At 44.7% G+C, this 18,762-nt stretch overlaps 1 protein-coding gene and 1 pseudogene across 3 annotated transcripts; one reads left to right on the top strand and one right to left on the bottom strand.

Moving 5' to 3' along the window:
- LOC112439278 (putative elongation factor 1-alpha-like 3) overlaps positions 1-18,762 on the top strand; it is a 108,902-nt pseudogene that overhangs the window by 25,920 nt on the left and 64,220 nt on the right.
- On the bottom strand, positions 1,759-11,345 carry LOC100971854 (5-hydroxytryptamine receptor 3E). Of its 3 annotated transcripts, XM_057301962.1 has the most exons (9): positions 10,813-11,345; positions 8,085-8,251; positions 7,208-7,252; positions 4,448-4,557; positions 3,797-3,966; positions 3,330-3,490; positions 2,788-2,992; positions 2,410-2,625; positions 1,759-2,290 (listed from the first exon to the last, which is right to left on the bottom strand). In XM_057301962.1, exons 1-9 carry the CDS (start codon positions 10,877-10,879, stop codon positions 2,061-2,063), a joined length of 1,371 nt encoding a protein of 456 aa, XP_057157945.1. In that variant the 5' UTR covers positions 10,880-11,345; the 3' UTR covers positions 1,759-2,060. The 3 variants fall into 3 exon arrangements, with proteins under 3 accessions (XP_057157945.1, XP_057157946.1, XP_057157947.1); XM_057301963.1 differs by lacking the exon at positions 7,208-7,252; XM_057301964.1 differs by lacking the exons at positions 7,208-7,252; positions 10,813-11,345 and having other exon boundaries at positions 4,370-4,557; positions 8,085-9,936.

Here is an 18,762-nt window from a genome sequence, read left to right as displayed (position 1 = left end):
ACATATGTGTGCCATACATGCCTGGCTAATTTTTTTTTTTTTTGTAGAGATGGGGTCTCACTATGTTGCCCAGGCTGGTCTTGAACTCCTCAGCTCACACAATCCTCCCACCGCAGCCTCCCAAGCTATTGGGATTATAGGCGTAAGCCATTGCATCTGGCCCCAAATAGCCTTTATATCAGAGAGAATTAAAACAAATTATGAATTGTCTACAAAGTAATGAAGAGGAGATCACCTTATTCTAAAACCTATGGGATACAGCTTAAGCTGTTCAGAGTAAAATCAATAGACTGAGAACACTTTAATGGAGAATTCAACTTGGAAAACCAGAAAAAGAATAACATGAAACATAATAAATTAGGAGAGTGCTAAAATGAGATCAGTACAAGATAATGGAAAAGATAAATCAAAAGAATCTACTAGTAAGAAAATATTTCTGAAAACACCTGAGAGAATTAAAACTTCTCAAACCCAACAGTTGTCACTTCAGTCTTGGGAGAGAGGATCGTTCCTGATGATATGGAAGCTTTATCACAATCAAAGAGTCAAAGAAATGTACAGGTTATGTTTTAAAACTATCAGTTCTGGTTAGTTTTCTTTCTTTTTTCTTTTCTTTCTTTTTTTTTTTTTTAATGGAGTTTCGCTCTTGTTGCCCAGGCTGGAGTGCAATGGCACTATCTCGGCTCACTGCAACCTCTGCCTCCCGGGTTCAAGGGGTTCTCCTGCCTCAGCCTCCTGAGTAGCTGGGATTACAAGCACACACCACCACACCCAGCTAATTGTGTATTTTTAGTAGAGATGTGGTTTCTCCATGTTGGTCAGGCTGGTCTCCAACTCCTGACCTCAGGTGATCCACCTGCCTTGGCCTCCCAAAGTGCTGGGATTACAGGTGTGAGACATCACACCCAGCCTCTTTCTTTCTTTTCACAGAGTCTCACTCTGTCACCCAGGCTGAAGTGTAGTGGCAGGATCTTGGCTCACTGGAACCTCCGCCTCCCGGGCTCAAGTGATTCTCCTGCCTCAGCCTCCTGTGTAGCTGGGATTACAGGCATGCGCCACCATCTCTGACTAATTTTTGTATTTTTGATAGAAACAAGGTTTCACCATGTTGGCCAGGCTGGTCCCCAGCTCCTGACCTCTAGTGATCCACCCGCCTCGGCCTCCCAAAGTGCTGAGATTACAGGCATGCGCCACTGCTGCCCAGCCAAGTTTCTTGTATTTATTTATTTATTTTTATTTTTACTTTTTTTGAGACTAAGTTTCACTCTTGTCACCCAGGCTGGGGTGTAGTGGCGGGATCTCCACTCACTGCAACCTCCACTTCCCGGGTTCAAGCGATTCTCCTGCCTTAGCCTCCCAAGTAGCTGGGATTACAGGTGTGCACCACCACACCTGGATAATTAATTAATATTTATTTATTTATTTATTTTGAGACGGAGTTTTGCTCTTGTTGCCTAGGCTGGAGTGCAGTGGCACGATCTTGGCTCACTGTAACCTCCGCCTCCTAGGTTCAAGCAATTTTCCTGCTTCAGCCTCTGGAGTAGCTGGGATTACAGGCACCCACCACCACGCCCGGCTAATTTTTTGTACTTTTTGTAGAGATGAGGTTTCTCCATGTTGGCCAGGCTGGTCTCTAATGCCTGACCTCAGGTGATCCACCTGCCTTGGCCTCCCAAAGTGCTGGGATTATAGGCGTGAACCACTGCGCCTGGGTGGTTAGTTAAGTTTCTACCCTACGACCTGACAAAGAGCCAGAAATCTCTGCAGAATTATTTATTGGGAAAGTCAGCGGACAGAAGAGGTATAGTCTGCTATGCAGATGACGTAAGAGGGACCTAGAACCATATGGTAGGACTGAAGGAAGCCAACAAAATGCAGGAACAGGGAGAAATGTCTGGGATTGGAATTGATCAGCAGGACCGGATTGGGATACATGGAATACAGCAGAGACTCAGTCATCTTTGGGGATATGATAGTTGGTACTCAGGAAAGGGGGGAGACCTGGCCAGTCCCTGGAGGCAAGAGAAGCTCCAGACTGAAGTTGGCAGGTGAGCACCTGCCTAGGTGTTCCAGAGGCATATGACGGTGATGATGGAGGAGGCCATGAAGAGCAGGTAGAGGCGGAAGAGCATGGCGTCCATCGCGTGGCTGAACTGCACCCACAGCTCCACCGAGTGCTGCTTCTGGGCCTCGTGTTCCCGCTGGGCCCTTGTCCATTCTGAGCCCCCTGTCAGCTCTGCCTCCCCAGGGCCTGGCATCTGCCCTGCTGATACCTCTGGCTCCTTCACACCTACAGAAAGACAGACTCAGCCATGGGCTGCAAATGTCACCTGTGGAGGGAGGGAGACAGGGAAGGAGGCAGGAGCAGAGAAGTGGAGGTAGGGGAAGAGGAAGTGTGACTTCCCTCACCGGGCAGGTGGGTGGGGGTGAGACCCAGGCCCTTATTTTCCTTCTGGGGCGCAGTGGGACAGCATCTCCCTGGGCTGTTGCAGTGGAGCAGCAGGGAGTGGAGCCACCGAGGCAGGGGTGGGGGCTGGGTGTTGGCCACGTGCAGCAGGTGGGTGATGAAGATGGTCTCCAGCAGGCTGCCCACCATCAGGGACAGGCACAGGGCGAAGTAGACACCTGGAGGGAAGGGGGGCCTGTTGAGGGCCAGAGGCACCACCTAGAATTTCTTTCTTCTCTTCCAATCCCACCCTGGCAGGCATACGGCCTCCTTTTTCCAATATACCTCCCTTCCTGAGTTAGTTCCCACCCTTCTCTTCCAAAAGGTGGGAGGAGCCATACCTATGAGGGGGGTGCCACTGGTGGGGAGCAAGTCACTCATCATGAGTAGGAAGACGTTGTAGCCCAGCAGGAGCGTTATCTTGAATGGGACACGATTCCCACTTTTCACTGGCAGGTAGAAGCTGAGGGCATCGATGGCAACCAGAAAGCCACTGGGCACGAGAAGGTTTATGACATAGAGGCTGGGCCTGCGCCTGATGGCCACCTGGTGGGGTAGGAGAGGGTGGTAAGTAGTTATGGGGTCAGAGGAACCCTCAAATCCAGGAATAGCAGTGACAATTTCTGTCTCTGCCTTTTTCTTTGGCCTGATATCACCCTGGGATCTGGAGCTGTGGGGAATGCAGCTTTAGAATCGGGTATAGAACCTGCAAAGAGACAGTTAGGCCAGAGCCCTGAGCTTTAGGATGGAGAATGAGGCTGGGAAGCCAGGAGAGAGGGTAACATTGGGAGACCCTGAAACTTGGGAGATACATATTTGATGGACATTCTAGGCAAGGGTAAAAGTGCGGGAGGAAGGAAAGAGCAAGAGCCTCCAAGCTCACATAGAACACGATCTGATCATACAGGTTGCCTCCCCTGGACAACTTTGCGGTGGCCTTGCTGAGGCCCAGGAGCTCCCATTCTCCATGGGTCTGAAGGATGTTCCGGGATGCGTCTGTTATTTCCCACACTTCTTTCTCCATGTCCAGCAACATGCTGTCCACTGAAAATGAGAACCATCTGAATCATTTTTCAAGGAGATAGTTTCCTGGTGGCTCAACTGCACTCTTTTTCCATCCTTTCTTTCAATATTTTTGAGTGCCTCCCACATGCCAGGAAACTTGCCAGGAGCTTGGGATGGTAAGGAACAAGACAGACTTGGGTTCTGCCTTTATGGAAAATATTTTAGCATCCATAGAGCCTTATTCTTCTCCCCACCCATACTCCTTGGTCACCATTTACTCATAGTTTCTTTATATTTGTTGGTTGCTCTCATTCACCCCATCCCTGAGACCTCACTGCAACTTACCTGTGTAGAGAAATGAGCTGAAGGTGAGTGTGCAGTTCTGCTGGTCGAAGGGGAAGTAGAAGATGTCCAGGTTACAGATACTGTCCACCTTCATGGGTTTCTTATACCTGATGCGACCTTCATTACTTACATATGCTGTGAGGCCTTTTGGGGTCTTATCCACATCCATGCTGGAGGAGAGATAACGCAAGAGGCAGGTGCTGCAGTTTCTCTCTCTCTTTTTTTTTTTTTTGAGACAGGATCTTGCTCTGTCACCCAGGCTGGAGTAGAGTGGCATGCTCTCGGCTCACTGCAACTTCCATGTCCTGGGCTCAAATGATCCTCCTGTCTCAGCCTCAGCCTCCCAAGTAGCTGGGACTACAGGCGCACCACCAGGCCTGGCAAATTTTTTTTTTTTTTTTAAGAGATGAGGTTTCACCATGTTGCCCAGGCTGGTCTCAAACTCCTGAACTGAAGTGATCCACCCACCTTGGCCTCCCAAAGTGCTGGGATTACAGGCATTAGCCACTGCGCCTGGCTCAGTTTCTCTTCTTATCTCTCTGGTTGTTTCTTAGCCATCTAAAGACCACTTAAAGTGGCCCCAATGGTAAACTGTGATCTCTGTGGCTACCAGGAGATGGGACTTCCCTCTGACCAGCCCTTGATACGCACAGTTCAATGATGAAAATGTCTGGGAGCCACAGGTTCTTGGCTGCCATACTCATCTTCGTGATGCCCTCACATTCCTCTGGGTTCCAGCTGATAAATGGGTTATCCCAAACCTAGAGCCCAGGTGGAGGAGAGGTGAGTCTCCTGCCTTTTAATTTCTTCTTTAAAAAAAAAAGTTATGAAATACTTCAAGCATATAGAAAAATATATAAAATGCTATGACAAACATCTATGTATTTACAACCCAACTTTGTGGCATTAATATTTTATTAAATTTACTTGCTTTTTTTTCAAGAAATGAGAATTATAGATAAAATCGAACCTGCCTGGGACCATTCTTCATAAATTTTGATCAGCCAGCGCTGGTGGTCTGGGAACCACACTTTGAGAGTGAGGTTAGATGATTGTATTATCTTTCTCCAGCTCCTTCCTTCCTTTCCTCCAAGCAGGCTTTTCTTTTTTTCTTTTTTCTTTTCTTTTTCTTTCTTTTTTTTTTTCTGAGATGGAGTCTTGCTCTGTCACCCAGGCTGGAGTGCAGTGGCGTGATCTCGGCTCACTGCAACCTCCACCTCCCGGGTTCAAGCGATTCTCCTGCCTCAGCCTCCTGAGTAGCTGGGATTACAGGTGTGTGCCACCATCTGGCTAATTTTTTTTTTTTTTTTTGAGACGGAGTCTTGCACTGTTGCCTGGGCTGGAGTGCAGTGGCGCGATCTTGGCTCACTGCAACCTCTGCCTCCTGGATTCAGGCCATTCTCCTGCCTCAGCCTCCCGAGTAGCTGGGTCTACAGGCGCCTGCCACCACGTCTGGCTAATTTTTTGTATTTTTAGTAGAGACAGGGTTTCACCATGTTAGCCAGGATGGTCTTGATCTCCTGACCTCATGATCCACCCGCCTCGGCCTTCCAAAGTGCTGGGATTACAGGCATGAGCCACCGCGCCCGGCCACCACCCGGCTGATTTTTTTATATTTTTGGTAGAGATGGAGTTTCATCATGTTGGCCAGGCTGGTCTCGAACTCCTGACCTCAAGTGATCCACCTGCCTAGGCCTCCCAAAGAGCTGGGATTATAGGTGTGAACCACCAAGCCCAGCCATCAAGCAGGCTTTTCAAGTTGGAAACTCAATTCATTTGCTTTTATTTCCCCCCATCCTCCCACACACCTTGTTTTCTTATCAATGCAATTAAGATATAAATTTTCCACTGAGTTATGCTTTGACTACATTCCATAGATTTTCATATGTATAATTTTCATTTCTAATTACTTCATAATTTCTACTTAATTGCTTTATTTTCTCCTTTGCCTCAAATATTTAGAAGTTTAATTTTAAATTCCCAAGAAATAAGGTTTTCTTTTTTTTTTTTTTTTTGAGATGCAGTCTCACTCTGTAGCCTAAGCTGGAGTGCAGTGGTGTGATCTCGGCCAACTGCAACCTCTGTCTCCCTGGCTCAAGTGATTCTTGTGCCTCAGCCTCCCGAGTAGCTGGGACTACTGGCACATGTCACCATGCCTGGCTAATTTTTTGTATTTTAGTAGAGACGGTGTTTCACCATGTTGCCCAGGGTGGTCTTGAACTCCTGAGTTCAGGCGATCCACCGGCCTCGGCCTCCCAAAGTGCTGGGATTACAGGTGTGAGCCACTGTGCCCAGCCTTTTTTTTTTTTTTTTTTTTTATACTTTAAGTTTTAGGGTACATGTGCACAACATGCAGGTTAGTTACATATGTATACATGTGCCATGTTGGTGTGCTGCACCCATTAACTCATCATTTAACATTAGGTATATCTCCTAATGCTATCCCTCCCCACTCCCCCCACCCCACAACAGGCCCCGGTGTGTGATAGGGTCTCACTCTGTTGCCCAGGCTACAGTGCAGTGGCACAATTATGGCTGACTGCAGCCTTGACCTCCCGGGCTCAAGTGACCCTCCCATCTCAGGCTCCCCAGTAGCTGGGACTACAGATGTGAAACACCATACCAAGCTAATTTTTGTATTTTTTTGTAGAGACGAGGTTTTGCCGTGTTGCCCAGGCTGGCCTCAAACTCCTGGGCTCAAGCAATCCACCCACCTTGCCCTCCCGAAGTGCTGGGATTACAGGCATGTGCCACTCTGCCTGGCGTTGATACCTTTTTGTGGTTAAAAATGTGGTCAGTTTTGGAGAATACTCTATGTGTGTGACAAAAAATTATGTATGGTCATTGATACAAAGTTTGACATGTTTATTAGACTAAGCTTCTTAGTTGTGCTGTGAAAATCACTATATATTTACTCCTTTTCTACTAGATTTTTGTTTTGTTTTGTTTTTGAGATAGAGTCTCACTCTGTTGCTCAGCCTGGAGCACAGTGGCGCGATCTCGGCTCACTGCAACCTCTGCTTCCCAGGTTCAAGTGATTTTCCTGCTTCAGCCTTCCAAGTAGCTGGGATTACAGGCACCCGCCACCATGCCCAGCTAATTTTTGTATTTTCAGTAGAGATGGGGTTTCACCATGTTGGCCAGGTTGGTCTCAAACCCCTGATCTCAAGTGATCTGCCCACCTCGGCCTCCCAAAGTATTGGGATTACAGGCGTGAGCCACCCGTGCCCAGCCTCTCCTTGATTTTGAAAGCAGTGTATTAAAGCCCCTCACCATTATGGTCGATTTTTCAATTTCTCCTTCATGTGTTTCAAACCAATGTTAGGGACATAAAAATTCATAATTATTATATCTTTGTTTAAAATCCTTTTTGACTGTAACTGTAGGGAGAGAATAAAGTGTTGTCCATACCATTTCCAGCCACAGGAATGATGACAAGAGGTGCAGCTGTTCATTCTGCCAAAAGAATTTCCTATTTCCATCATGTTGCCAGTAAGAAGTCTGTTCATCTCCCCCACTTCCCATGCTTGTTTACCAACTCCCAAGGTATATAAAGGGGATATGTTATCAAGGACAAAAGCTCTATCCAAACAGATGTGTTAGGCTACGGACAGGAGAGTTCACAGCAGGGCGGGAGTAAAGTAGTCCTTCTCAACCCTCGCTGTATATGAGAATAACTCGAGAAGCTTAAAAATATCAATGTGGCTGGGCGCGGTGGCTCATGCCTGTAATGCCTGGGAGGCCGAGACAGGCAGATCACTTGAGGTCAGGAGTTTGAGACCAGCTTGGCCAACATGGTGAAACTCCGTCTCTACTAAAAGTACAAAAATTAGCCGGGCGTTGTGACGCATGCCTGAAATCCCAGCTACTCGGGAGGCTGAGGCAGGAGAATCGCTTGAGCCCAGGAGGTGGAGGTTGCAGTGAGCCAAGACTGTGCCATTGCACTCCAGCCTGGGCAAAAGAGTGAGACTCCATGTCAAAAAATACAAAAACAAAAACAAAAACAAAACAAAAACGAGGCTTGGGTTTCATCCAATCAAAACCTCTGAGATTAGAACCTGGTCACTGGTATACAGCCAGAGAGAGAAGAAAAGATTCTCTTCCATGTGCTGTTATACCTCACCCTGCTGCACTGGACAGAGCTTCTTTGAGATCCCCATGCCAGGCAAATGCCATCCAGCAGTGGTGGAGGAAGCAGAAATGTGGATAAGGGCTTTGGGAGGCCACCTTGCCAGGGGCTGGAAAAAGGTTCAGGACACCAAGGAGGGCTAGAGAGGTCAGCACTCACCACATCTAGGATGGCAGACATCGTGAAGGAGATGTTGACTCGGGTGGGGACGCTGATGTTGGTGACCGGACGGAAGGGCTTTCTATTAAACACTGAATTCAGAGCAGTGGGATCCGCCCCGTGCTGGCCAAACCCTGAGCAATTGATGGTGAAAGTAACGCCCCCTCCTGTAGTGGACATCCAATGTGTGAGATGAAGGAGAGCAACCCTGTGCTCCCTATATGAGAGGGGCCCCAAGGCAGGGCCTGGGGTCACCCGTGATAAAATGAAAGCTAACATTTGTTGAGCATTGGCTGTGTGTCAGGTATATTCTAAGCCCTTCAAAAATGGATTACCTCATTTAATCCTCCCATCCCCTATCAGGTAGATACTGCTTTACCCTCATGTAATAAACGAGCTAACTAAGGTGCAATAAGAGGAAGTAACTTCCTACAGTCAGACAGCCAATAAAAGGCAGAAGCCGGACTTGTTCTGAACCCAGGTTTGTCTGCTGCTGCTGTGCTATACGTCCCCAGGGATGAGATGAAGAATGGGGAGGGGATCACCGAGAGGGGTCCAGACGCTGGGCTCTTCCTTCCGAGGCCCGGGAGGATGGGGTGAGCTGGAATGCAAATTCTGGAAGCTAATGTAGCAAAGCTGAGCTAGAGCTCCAGCCTCCTTTCTAATATTTCTGTCTCCATGCAAAGCATGCCCAAATCTGTATGCAAACTGAGCCTGGAATGTTGATAGTCATCCGATAGGATTACAGTCCCGGGGCCCCGGAGAGAACACACCTGTTTTCACCCCGACTGCCCCAACCTTCCTTCTTACTTGACTTTACCCAACTCTACCACCAGCGTTCTAGTTTGAGGCTTTAAAAAAGTTTTATTTTATTTTTAATGGACATATAATAATTGTGCATATTTCTTAGTTTGGGGTTTTTGGGGGTTTTTTTGAGACAGCGACTCACTCTACTGCCCAGGCTGGAGTGCAGTGGCGCAATCACTTGGCCTCAGCCTCTAGGCTGAGGGGATCTTCCCACCTCAGCCTCCCAAGTAACTGTGACTACAGGCGCTCCCCACCACACTTGGCTAATTTTTTAAAAAAATTTTTGTAGAGACGGGGATCTCACTATATTGCCCAGGCTGGTCTCAAACCCCGGGGCTCAAGTGATTCTCCCACGTGGGCCTCCCAAAGTTCTGGAATTATAGGTGTGAGCCACCATTCCTAGCCACATAGCTATTTTTAGAAGTGTGGGTGGGATTTTTTTTTAATTTCTTTTTTAAATTTTTAATTTTTTTTAGAGGGAGTCTCACTCTGTCACCCAGGCTGGAGTGCAGTGGCGCGATCTTGACTCACTGCAATCTCTGCCTCCCAGGTTCAACCGATTCTTCTGCCTCAGCCTCCCAAGTAACTGGGATTACAGGCACCACCAGCACATCAGGCTAGTTTTTGTATTTTTAGTAGAGATGGGGTTTCACCATGTTAGCCAGGCTGGTCTTGAACTCTTGACCTCAGGTGATCCGCCCGCCTCAGCCTCCCAAGTGCTGGGATTACAGGTGTGAGCCACCTCACCTGACCCGTCCCACCCTCTTCTGACTAATAAATTTTTAAATTTTCTACTCATGAAAATGTGTTGGAGGAGCAACAACTTGGACTGAGAGAGATGGTTGATAACCTCTGTGCCAAGGACACTGAGCCTTATCCATTCCCAACGTCACAGTGCTTTCCAGGCAAATTCTTAAACCACTCTAAGAACAGTGAGTATTCATTTGTCAACCCCTGTGTGCAAGTGCCCAGAGGAGCTTTCATAACCATTTATACTGCCTAGACCAGGTGTACAATTTGTGTCTCTTCCCTGTGCTGGCCTTTAAAGCCACCTCTGGTTCAGTCCTCTTCTGTGCCTCCTTATTCAAAGTCATGGAATAATCTAACAAAGAGAGATGACAGTTATTGGCACTCTTACCAAGTGCCGGGCACTGTGCTTCCCTCCTTCTCTTACTGAATCCTCACAACCCTGCAAGGTAGGTTCTGTTTTACAGATGAGGAAACCAGAGCTCAGATAAGTTAAGCAGTGCATCCAAGTTTATAAAACTAGCAACGTGAGACACCAAGATTCAAACCCAGGTCCACCTGTCTCCAAATCCCATGTTCTTGTCTCTCTACCATGCTGACCCCCTGGAAGAGAAGCACATTCTACTTTCACCCTTGACCTGCTGCCTTCTGGCACCTTACCTAACCTAGAGCCCTTGGATCCAGCAGATGGACAGGGAAATTATGGCTAAAGGAGGTGGGCACTTTGCTACAATCGTTTGGGTTTCATACCTGTAGAGAGAAAGAATTACACCTGTGGATAGAAAGATGGATGGATATAGAAGCTAAATACAAGAGAAGACGATCGTGGATGGTTGTCTTCCATGTAGAGTACCAATGGAGAAAAGACAGACTTTTCAAGTAGTATTGGGAAAACTGGATATCCACATGTGAAAGGATAAAGTTTGCTGGTGTTGAACTCTATTTTTCGAGAAGGAAAATGAAAGTGCTCTTGTTTGGCATGTAACTGGAAGGGGATTTTCCGTCTTTCAGAAAAGGAAAGTCTATGTGGGCATCTTGGTAATGTAGCTATGAAAGAACTCTATCCATCTTAGACAATCTCTAGGAGTTGGAAATTTGAAAAAAAGTTCCTAGATGTTCTACTAGGGAGAGGTCCTCCTTCTTCCCCCTTCCCTCATCATTGCTCCTTTCTTACCTTGAAGCAGAAAACCGAGAAGGAGGTAGAAGGAAAATCTTTTCCTGTGGAACCAGCTTCCTTCCATCTTCTTTGTCTAAGTTCTTCTCTGAACATGTACTGGGACCCAGGAATGCCCAGATTAAAGCAGCACAGGCCACACCTAGAGTCTGACTTTGAATACTAATAGCATTGGTTGACCACTGACATTTGTAACCTTCCTTCAAAGAGTGTTCTGGTTGTCTTGTTCTTGCCTATGCTTGAGGTTCAGTCTGCTTTTAAGACTTTATCTTAGTCTTAGCTATTTCACTGCAACGTAAATGGTTATAGATAGCTCATACGTGATCAACTTGCAGATCTTGGTGAGATCCCTTGGTCTGAAGACTCATCTCTTCAATTCTGGAAAATTCTCAGACATTTATAAATGTTTCACTTCCTCTATTTTTCTTATTAGACATGTGTTGAATGATTTCCTTCTATCTTACATGCCTTTTATTGCTGTCGTAACAAATCACAAACCCAGTGGCTTAAATAAACACTATTTGTTATTTTACTGTTCTGTGGGCCAGAAGTTTGAAATGGGTCTCACTGGGCTAAAATGAATGTGTCAGCAGGACCGCATTCCCTCTGGAGGCTCTAGAGGAGAATCCATTTCCTTGCCTTTTCCAGATTTTTTTTTTTGAGACAGGGTTTCACTCTGTTGACCAGGCTGGAGTGCAGCGGTGCAATCGCGACTCACTACAGCCTTGACCTCCTGGGCTCAAGGGATCTTTCCGTCTCAGCCTCCCAAGTAGCTGGGACCTCACAGGTGTGAGCCACCAAGCTTGGCTATTTTTTTTTTTTTTAGTAGAAATGAGGTCTCGCTTTGTTGCCTAGGCTTGTCTCCAACTCCTGGCCTCAAGTGATCCTCCAACCTTGATCTCCCAAAGTGCTGGGATTATAGACATGAGCCATTGCACCCGGCCTTTTCCAGCTTTTAAACTGCCTGTATTTCTTGGTTCATTATTTTTACTTCTCCATCTTCAAAACCAGCAACATCAGGCCAATGTTTCTCACAAGGCATCTCATCTCTCTGGTTCTTATTTGTTTCTCTCTCCTTCTTCCACTTATAAGAGCCTTTGTGATTGCATTGTGTCCATTTGGATAATCCAGGATAGTCTCCCCATCTCAAAGTCCGCTAATTAACAACCTTAATTCCAACTGCAACCTTAACTCCCCTTTTCCATATAACCTAAGGTTCCAGAGATTAGGATGTGGACAAATTCTGGGGGCCATTATTCTGCCTAGCACACCTCTCTTTCCTATTTTCTACCTCTTTATCTCTGTCCCTAATGATTTCTTCAGATCTAGCTTCCAGGAAAAAAATTCTCTCCTCAACTGTGTTTATTTTAATTAATTAATTAATTAATTTTTGATGCAACTCAGTAATTTTTATTGCAACTGGAAGACAATACATTGCAGAAACTTTATGGTAGGTCTGGGGAAAAGTGTTATTTACAATAGATGATGACATAATTTGTCTTTGACAATATGATTACATACGAAGAATGCAAAATGCAGGTATGGATGCCTTCCACATTTTATTTTATTTTGAGATGGAGTCTCATTCTGTTGCCCAGGCTAGAGTGCAGTGGCGTGATCTTGGCTCACTACAGCCTCCACCTCCTTGATTTGAGCGATTCTCCTGTCTCAGCCTCCTGAGTAGCTGGGACTACAGGCTTGTGCCACCACACCCAGCTAATTTTTGTATTTTTATTAGAGACAGGGTTTCACCATGTTGTCCAGGCTGGTCTTGAACTCCTCACCTCAGCTGATCTGCCCACCTCGGCCTTCCAAAGTGCTGGGATTACAGGAGTGAGCCACTGTGCTTGACCCTCAACTGTGTCTAATCTGTCCATCTAATCTGCCCACTGAGTTTTGGTTTTGTGTTTTTGTTTTTTTGTTTTTTAGAGAGAGGATTTCACTGTCTCCCACCATGCCTGGCCCTCAACTGTGAGCCACCATGCTGGGATTACAGATGTGAGCCACCGTGCCCGGCCCTCAGCTGTGTCTAATCTGTCCACTGAGTTTTGCTTTTTGTTTTGTTTTGTTTTTTTTAGAGACAGAGTCTCACTGTCTCCCAGGCTGGAGTACAGTGGTATGATCATAGCTCACTGTAGCCTTGAACTCCAGGGCTCAAGCAATCCTGCCACCTCAGCCTCCCAAGTAGCTGGGACTACAGGTGCATGCCACCATGTGTGGCTAATTTTTTTTTTATTGTTTCTAGAGACAGGGCCTTGCTATGCTGCCCAGGCTGGTGTTGAACTCCTGGCCTCAAGCAATCCTCCTGCCTCAGCCTCCCAAATCACTGGAATTTACAGGTATGAACCACTATGGCTAACCTTTTACCCATTCTTAAATCAAGTTGTTTTTTGTTGTTGAGTTTCAGGAATTCTATGTATAGTTTGGATATTAATCCCTTATCAGCTATATAATTTGCAAATGTTTTCTCCCATTTTGTGGGTTGTCTTCTTTCCTCTGTTAATAGTGTCTTTTGATTCATAGATGTTTAATATTTTCATGAAGTACTATTTGTCTATTTTTTCTTTTGTTGCCTATGCCTTTGTGTCATATCCAAGAAATCACTGCTAACTCCAATGTTTTGAAGCTTTTTCCCTATGTGTTCTTTTAGGAGTTTTATTGTTTTAGGTCTACACTTAAATCTTCTTTTTTTTTTTTTTGAGACGGAGTTTCACTCTTGTTGCTCAGGCTGAGTGCAATGGCGTGATCTCGGCTCACTGCAACCTCCACCTCCTGGGTTCAAGTGATTCTCCTGCCTTAGCCTCTCGAGTAGCTGGGATTACAGGCATGTGCCACTACCCCCAGCTAATTCTGTATTTTTAGTAGAGTCGGGGTTTCTCCATGTTGGTCAGGCTGGACTCGAACTCCCCACCTCAGGTGATCTGCCCGCCTCAGCCTCCCAAAGTGCTGGGATTACAGGAGTGAACCACCGCATCCAGCCCTACATGTAAAATATTTTATCCATTTTGAGTTAATTTTGGTATATGGTTTTAGGTAAGGGTCAAACTTTATTCCTTTGCATATGGATATCCAGTTTTCCCAATACTACTACTTGAAAAGTCTGTCTTTTCCCCATTGGAACTCTTGCAAAAATAATTTGGCCATTTGTGTGACGGTTTATTTCTGGGTTCTCTATTCTATTCCATTGGTATACATGTCTGTCTCTCTTTTTTTTTTTTTTTTTTTTTGAGACATAGTTTCACTCTTGTTGCCCAGGCTGGAGAGAAATGGCACGATCTCCACTCACCACAAGCTCCGCCTCCCAGGTTCAAGCAATTCTCCTGCCTCAGCCTCCCGAGTAGCTGGTATTACAGGCATGCTCCACCATGCCTGGCTAATTTTTTGTATTTTTAGTAGAGATGGGGTTTCTCCATGTTGGTCAGGCTGGCCTTGAACTCCCAACCTCAGGTGATCCGTCCGCCTCAGCCTCCTGTGTAGCGGTGATTACAGGTGTGAGCCACTGTGCCCAGCCTTTTTTTTTTTTATTTGAGACAGAGTCTCACTCTGTCGCCCAGGCTGGAGTGCAATGGCACAATCTTGGCTCACTGCAACCCACGCCTCCTGGATTCAAGTGATTCTCCTGCCTCAGCCTCCCAACTAGCTGGGATTACAGGTGCATGCCACCACGACCAGCTAATTTTTGTATTTTTAGTAGAGACGAGGTTTCACCATGTTGATCAGTCTGGTCTCCAACTACTGACCTCAGGTGATCTTCCCGCCTCAGCCTCCCAAAGTGCTGTGATTACAGGTGTGAGCCACCGTGCCCAGCCTGTAGTATGTTTTGAAATCAGGGAGTGTGAATCTTCCAGCTTCATTTTTCTTTTTAAAGATTGTTTCAAGTATTCAAGGTCCTTTGACATTCCATATGAATTTTAGGATGGGTTTTTCTATTTCTGCAAAAATTGTCATTGGGATTTTGATAGGAATTGCATTGAGTCTGTTCATTGCTTTAAGTAGTATTGACATTTTAACAATTTTGTGTCTTCCAATCCATAAACATGAGATGTGTTTCCACTTGTTTATATTTTTTAAAAATTTCTTTCAGCAATGTTTTATAGTTTTCATTGTACAAGAATTTTACTTCTTTGGCTAAGTTAATTCCCAAGTATTTTTTTCCTTTTGATGCCATCGTAAATGGAATTGATTTTTGTAATTTCCTTTTCTGATCATTCATTGCTAATGTTTAGAAATGCAACTGATGTTTGTTTGCTTTGTATCCTGATACTTTGCTAAATTCATGTATTAGTTTTAGTGCTACTAGTTTTTGTGAGATCTTTTGTATTTTGTACATATAAAATAACATCATCTGCAAACAGAGATAATTTTACTCTTTCTTTTCCAATTTGGATGGCTTTTGTTTCTTTTTCTTGCTTACTTGCTCTGGCTAGAACTTCCAGGACTATGTGGTTTTTAGTTTGTTTTTGTTTGTTTGTTTTTAGAGATGGGGTCTTGCTCTGATATCCAAGCTGGAGTGCAGTAGCGTGATCATAGCTCACTGCAGCCCAGAAATCCTGGGCTCAAGTGATCCTGTCACCTCAGCCTAAGTAGCTGGGACTACAGGCATGTGCCACCATGTCCAGCTAATTTGTTTTTTTGAGACAGAGTCTTGCTCTGTTGCCCAAGCTGGAGTGCAGTGGCACAATCTTGGCTCACTGCAACCTCTGCTTCCTGGGTTCAAGCGATTCTCATGCCTCAGCCTCCCAAGAAGCTGGGACTACAGGCATGCACCACCATGCCTGGCTAATTTTTGTATTTTTAGTACAGATGGGATTTTGCCATGTCTCTACTAAAGACAGAGTTTGAGGCTGGTCTCAAATTCCTGGCCTCAAGCAATCTGCCTGCCTTGGCCTCCCAAAATGTTGAGATTACAGGTGTGAGCCACCGCACCTGGCCAACTACGTTGAATAGAAGTGGTGAAATTGAGCATCTTTGCCTTGTTCTTGATTTTTAGAGAAAAAGCTTTCAGACATTCACCATGGAGTGTGATGTTTGCTGTGGGTTTTTCATATATGGCTTTTATTATGTTGAGGTTGTTTCCTTCTATAAGTGTTTTTGTCATGAAAGGGTGTTGAAGTTTGTCAAATGTTTTTCTGCATTAATTGAGATGATCATTTTTTCCGCTTCATTCTGTTAATGTGGTGTATTGCATTGATCAATTGTTGTATATTGAACCATCCTTGCATTACAGGAATAAATCCCATTTGGCTATGGTATATAATTCTTTTGATATGCTACTGAATTTGTTTGCTAGTATTTTATTGAGGATTTTTGAATCAATGATCATAAGGGATGGTGCCTTTGTCTGGCATTGGTATCAGGGTAATAATGATCTCTTAAATGAGTTAAGAAGTTGGAACATAGTTATTTTATAATCTCTTTCGGATTGTTTTATTATGTCTAGTTCTTGGTATGCTGACTGTTTTGATAACTGTCTCATTGTGGTTTGTTCCTTCATGTAATTTATACTTCTTGGTTGAAAGGATGAGAATCTATATCTTTAGATAATTTTGAGATCATCTATTATAATCTTTCAACAAATGTACAGTTGACCTTTGAACACTACTGGGGTTTAGGAACACCAACACCCCGAACAGTCAAAAATCTGTGTATAACTTTTGACTCCCCTAAAACTTAACTACTAATAGCCTATTGTTGTCCAGAAGCCTTACTGATAGCATGAACCATTGATTAACACATATTTTGTATATTATATGTATTATATGCTGTACTCTTATGATAAAGTAAACTGGAGTAAAGACAATGTTATTAAGAAAATCATAAGGCAGAGAAAATATACTTACTATTAATTAAATGGAAGTAGATCATCATAAAGGTCTTCATCCTTTTCATCTTCATGTAAGTAGGCTGAGAAGGGGTTGGTCTTGCTGCCTCAGGGTATCAGAGGCAGAAGAAAATCTGAAGATAAGTGGATCCTTGCAGTTCAAACCCATGATGAGGAATGAGATAATTATATAGTCTCAAAGTAGTGCTCCACAAAAAAGTTACCTATATGCCATACTTACTAATTAGCTTTACAGTGGAGAAATCTGGCAGACATCTTTTTAACTGAGTGATAACAGTTATCATCAGTAAAGTGACAAATTGACATTGTGTACTTTCTGTGATGCACTAAGAAGAACTTGGCACCACTTCTGGGGTATTCCTACTAAAGAGGCATAAGTCATGAGTAGTTGAAGAAGTAATTAGGCAAACCCAAATTGAGGGACAAAATAACTACAAAATTACTAGCTACACTCTTCAAAATATCCAGATGACGAAAGACAAGAAAAGACTGAGGCAGTGTTCCAGATTGACAGACTGAAGAGATGTAACAGCTAAATGCAGTGTGTATTCCTGGATTGGGTCCTACACCTATAAGAGACATTACTGGAGGCTGGGCGTGGTGACTCACATCTGTAATCCCAGCACTTTGGAAGGCCAAGGCAGGCAGATCGCTTGAGGTCAGGAGTTCGAGACCAGCCTGGCCAACATGGCAAAACCCTGTTTCTACTAAAATTACAAAAATTAGCTGGGTGTGTTTGCGCACGCCTATTATCCCAGCTACTTAAGAGGTTGAGGCAGGAGAATCGCTTGAACCCAGGGGGCAGAGGTTGCAGTGAGCCAAGATTGTGCCACTGTACTCTGGCCTGGGCGACAGAGCGAGACTGCCTCAAAAAAAAAAAAAAAAAAAAAAGACATTATTGGAAGAATTGGCAAAGTTCAAATAGGGCTTATAAGTTAGACGATACAATACATTGTATTGATACTAATTTTCTGATTTTGATGGTTGTACTATGGTTATATAGGAGAGTGTTCTAGCTTTTAGGAAATATACACTGAAGTAGTTAGGGTTAAAGGGTCATCAATTATGAAGCTCACTCTCAACGATTTAGAAATATCCACAATTGGCCTGGCATGGTGGCTCACGCCTGTAATCCCAGCACTTTGGGAGGCCAACAGGGGTGGATCACCTAAGGTCAGGAGTTCGAGACCAGCCTGGCCAACATGGTGAAACCCCATCTCTACTAAAAATACAAAAAATTAGCCAGGCACGGTCGTGGGCGCCTGTAATCCCAGCTATTTGAGACGCTGAGGCAGGAGAATCTCTTGAACCTGGGAGGCAGAGATTGCAGTGAGCTGAGATCGGGCCATTGCACACCAGCCTGGGTGACAAGAGCAAGACTCCATCTTAAAAAAAAAAAGAAAAGAAAAGAAATATCCACATTTGGAAAATCTGGGTGAAGCACACACAGGAGCTCTTTGTACAAGCTTCACAACACTTATGTAAATTTTAAATAATTTGGCTGGGCACGGTGGCTCATGCCTGTAATCCCAGCACTTTGGGAGGCCAAGATGGGTGAATCACTTGAGGTCAGGAGTTCCAGACCATCCTGACGAACATGGGGAAACCCCATCTCTGCTAAAAATACAAAAATTAGCCGGGCTTGATGGTGCATGCCTGTAATTCCAACTACTTGGGAGGCTAGGGCAGGGAGAATTGCTTGAACCCAGGAGGTGGAGGTTGCAGTGAGCCGAGATTGAGCCACTGCACTCCAGCCTGGGCAACAGAGTGAGACTCTTTCTCAAAAAAATTTTAAAAAATCATTAAAAAATAAAAAGTAAAATAAATAAATAAATAAATAAATAAAAATAAAAATAAAAATAAAAAGTAAAAGAAAGGAAGAAAAAGAAAAAGTAAGTCCAGAGGAACTGTGTGAATCTATGTCCAAAATCTCTTTCCTTTGGACCAGAACTGAATTGGGTATTGGCCTCCAGGAGAGTGCAGCAGACCTCTGGCCATGTGATTGGAGCCTTCAGTTACATTTTAATTTCTTTTTAATGTTAACATGGTCACCTTTTTACTTCTTCAATTTGAATCTAGCATCTTCCAGGCCAGTAGGTTTCAACTAG

The sequence above is a fragment of the Pan paniscus genome, chromosome 2 (genome assembly GCF_029289425.2).
Source record: "Pan paniscus chromosome 2, NHGRI_mPanPan1-v2.0_pri, whole genome shotgun sequence".
NCBI classification, from domain to species: Eukaryota; Metazoa; Chordata; class Mammalia; order Primates; family Hominidae; genus Pan; species Pan paniscus.
Note: the sequence above shows the minus strand (reverse complement) of the source record. Positions and strands in the feature narration are given on the sequence as shown.

Bases quoted from the DNA above. Each gene is read 5' to 3' on its own strand.
- LOC100971854 (XM_057301964.1), bottom strand. From the start codon at position 8,363: ATGTTAGCTTTCATTTTATCACGGGTGACCCCAGGCCCTGCCTTGGGG. The intron at 3,967-4,369 runs TTAAGTGGTCTT...TCTCTCCTCCAG, and splicing joins AGTTTACCATTGGGGCCACT to CATGGATGTGGATAAGACCC. The intron at 2,993-3,329 runs GTGAGCTTGGAG...CTACCCCACCAG, and splicing joins ATGATCAGATCGTGTTCTAT to GTGGCCATCAGGCGCAGGCC.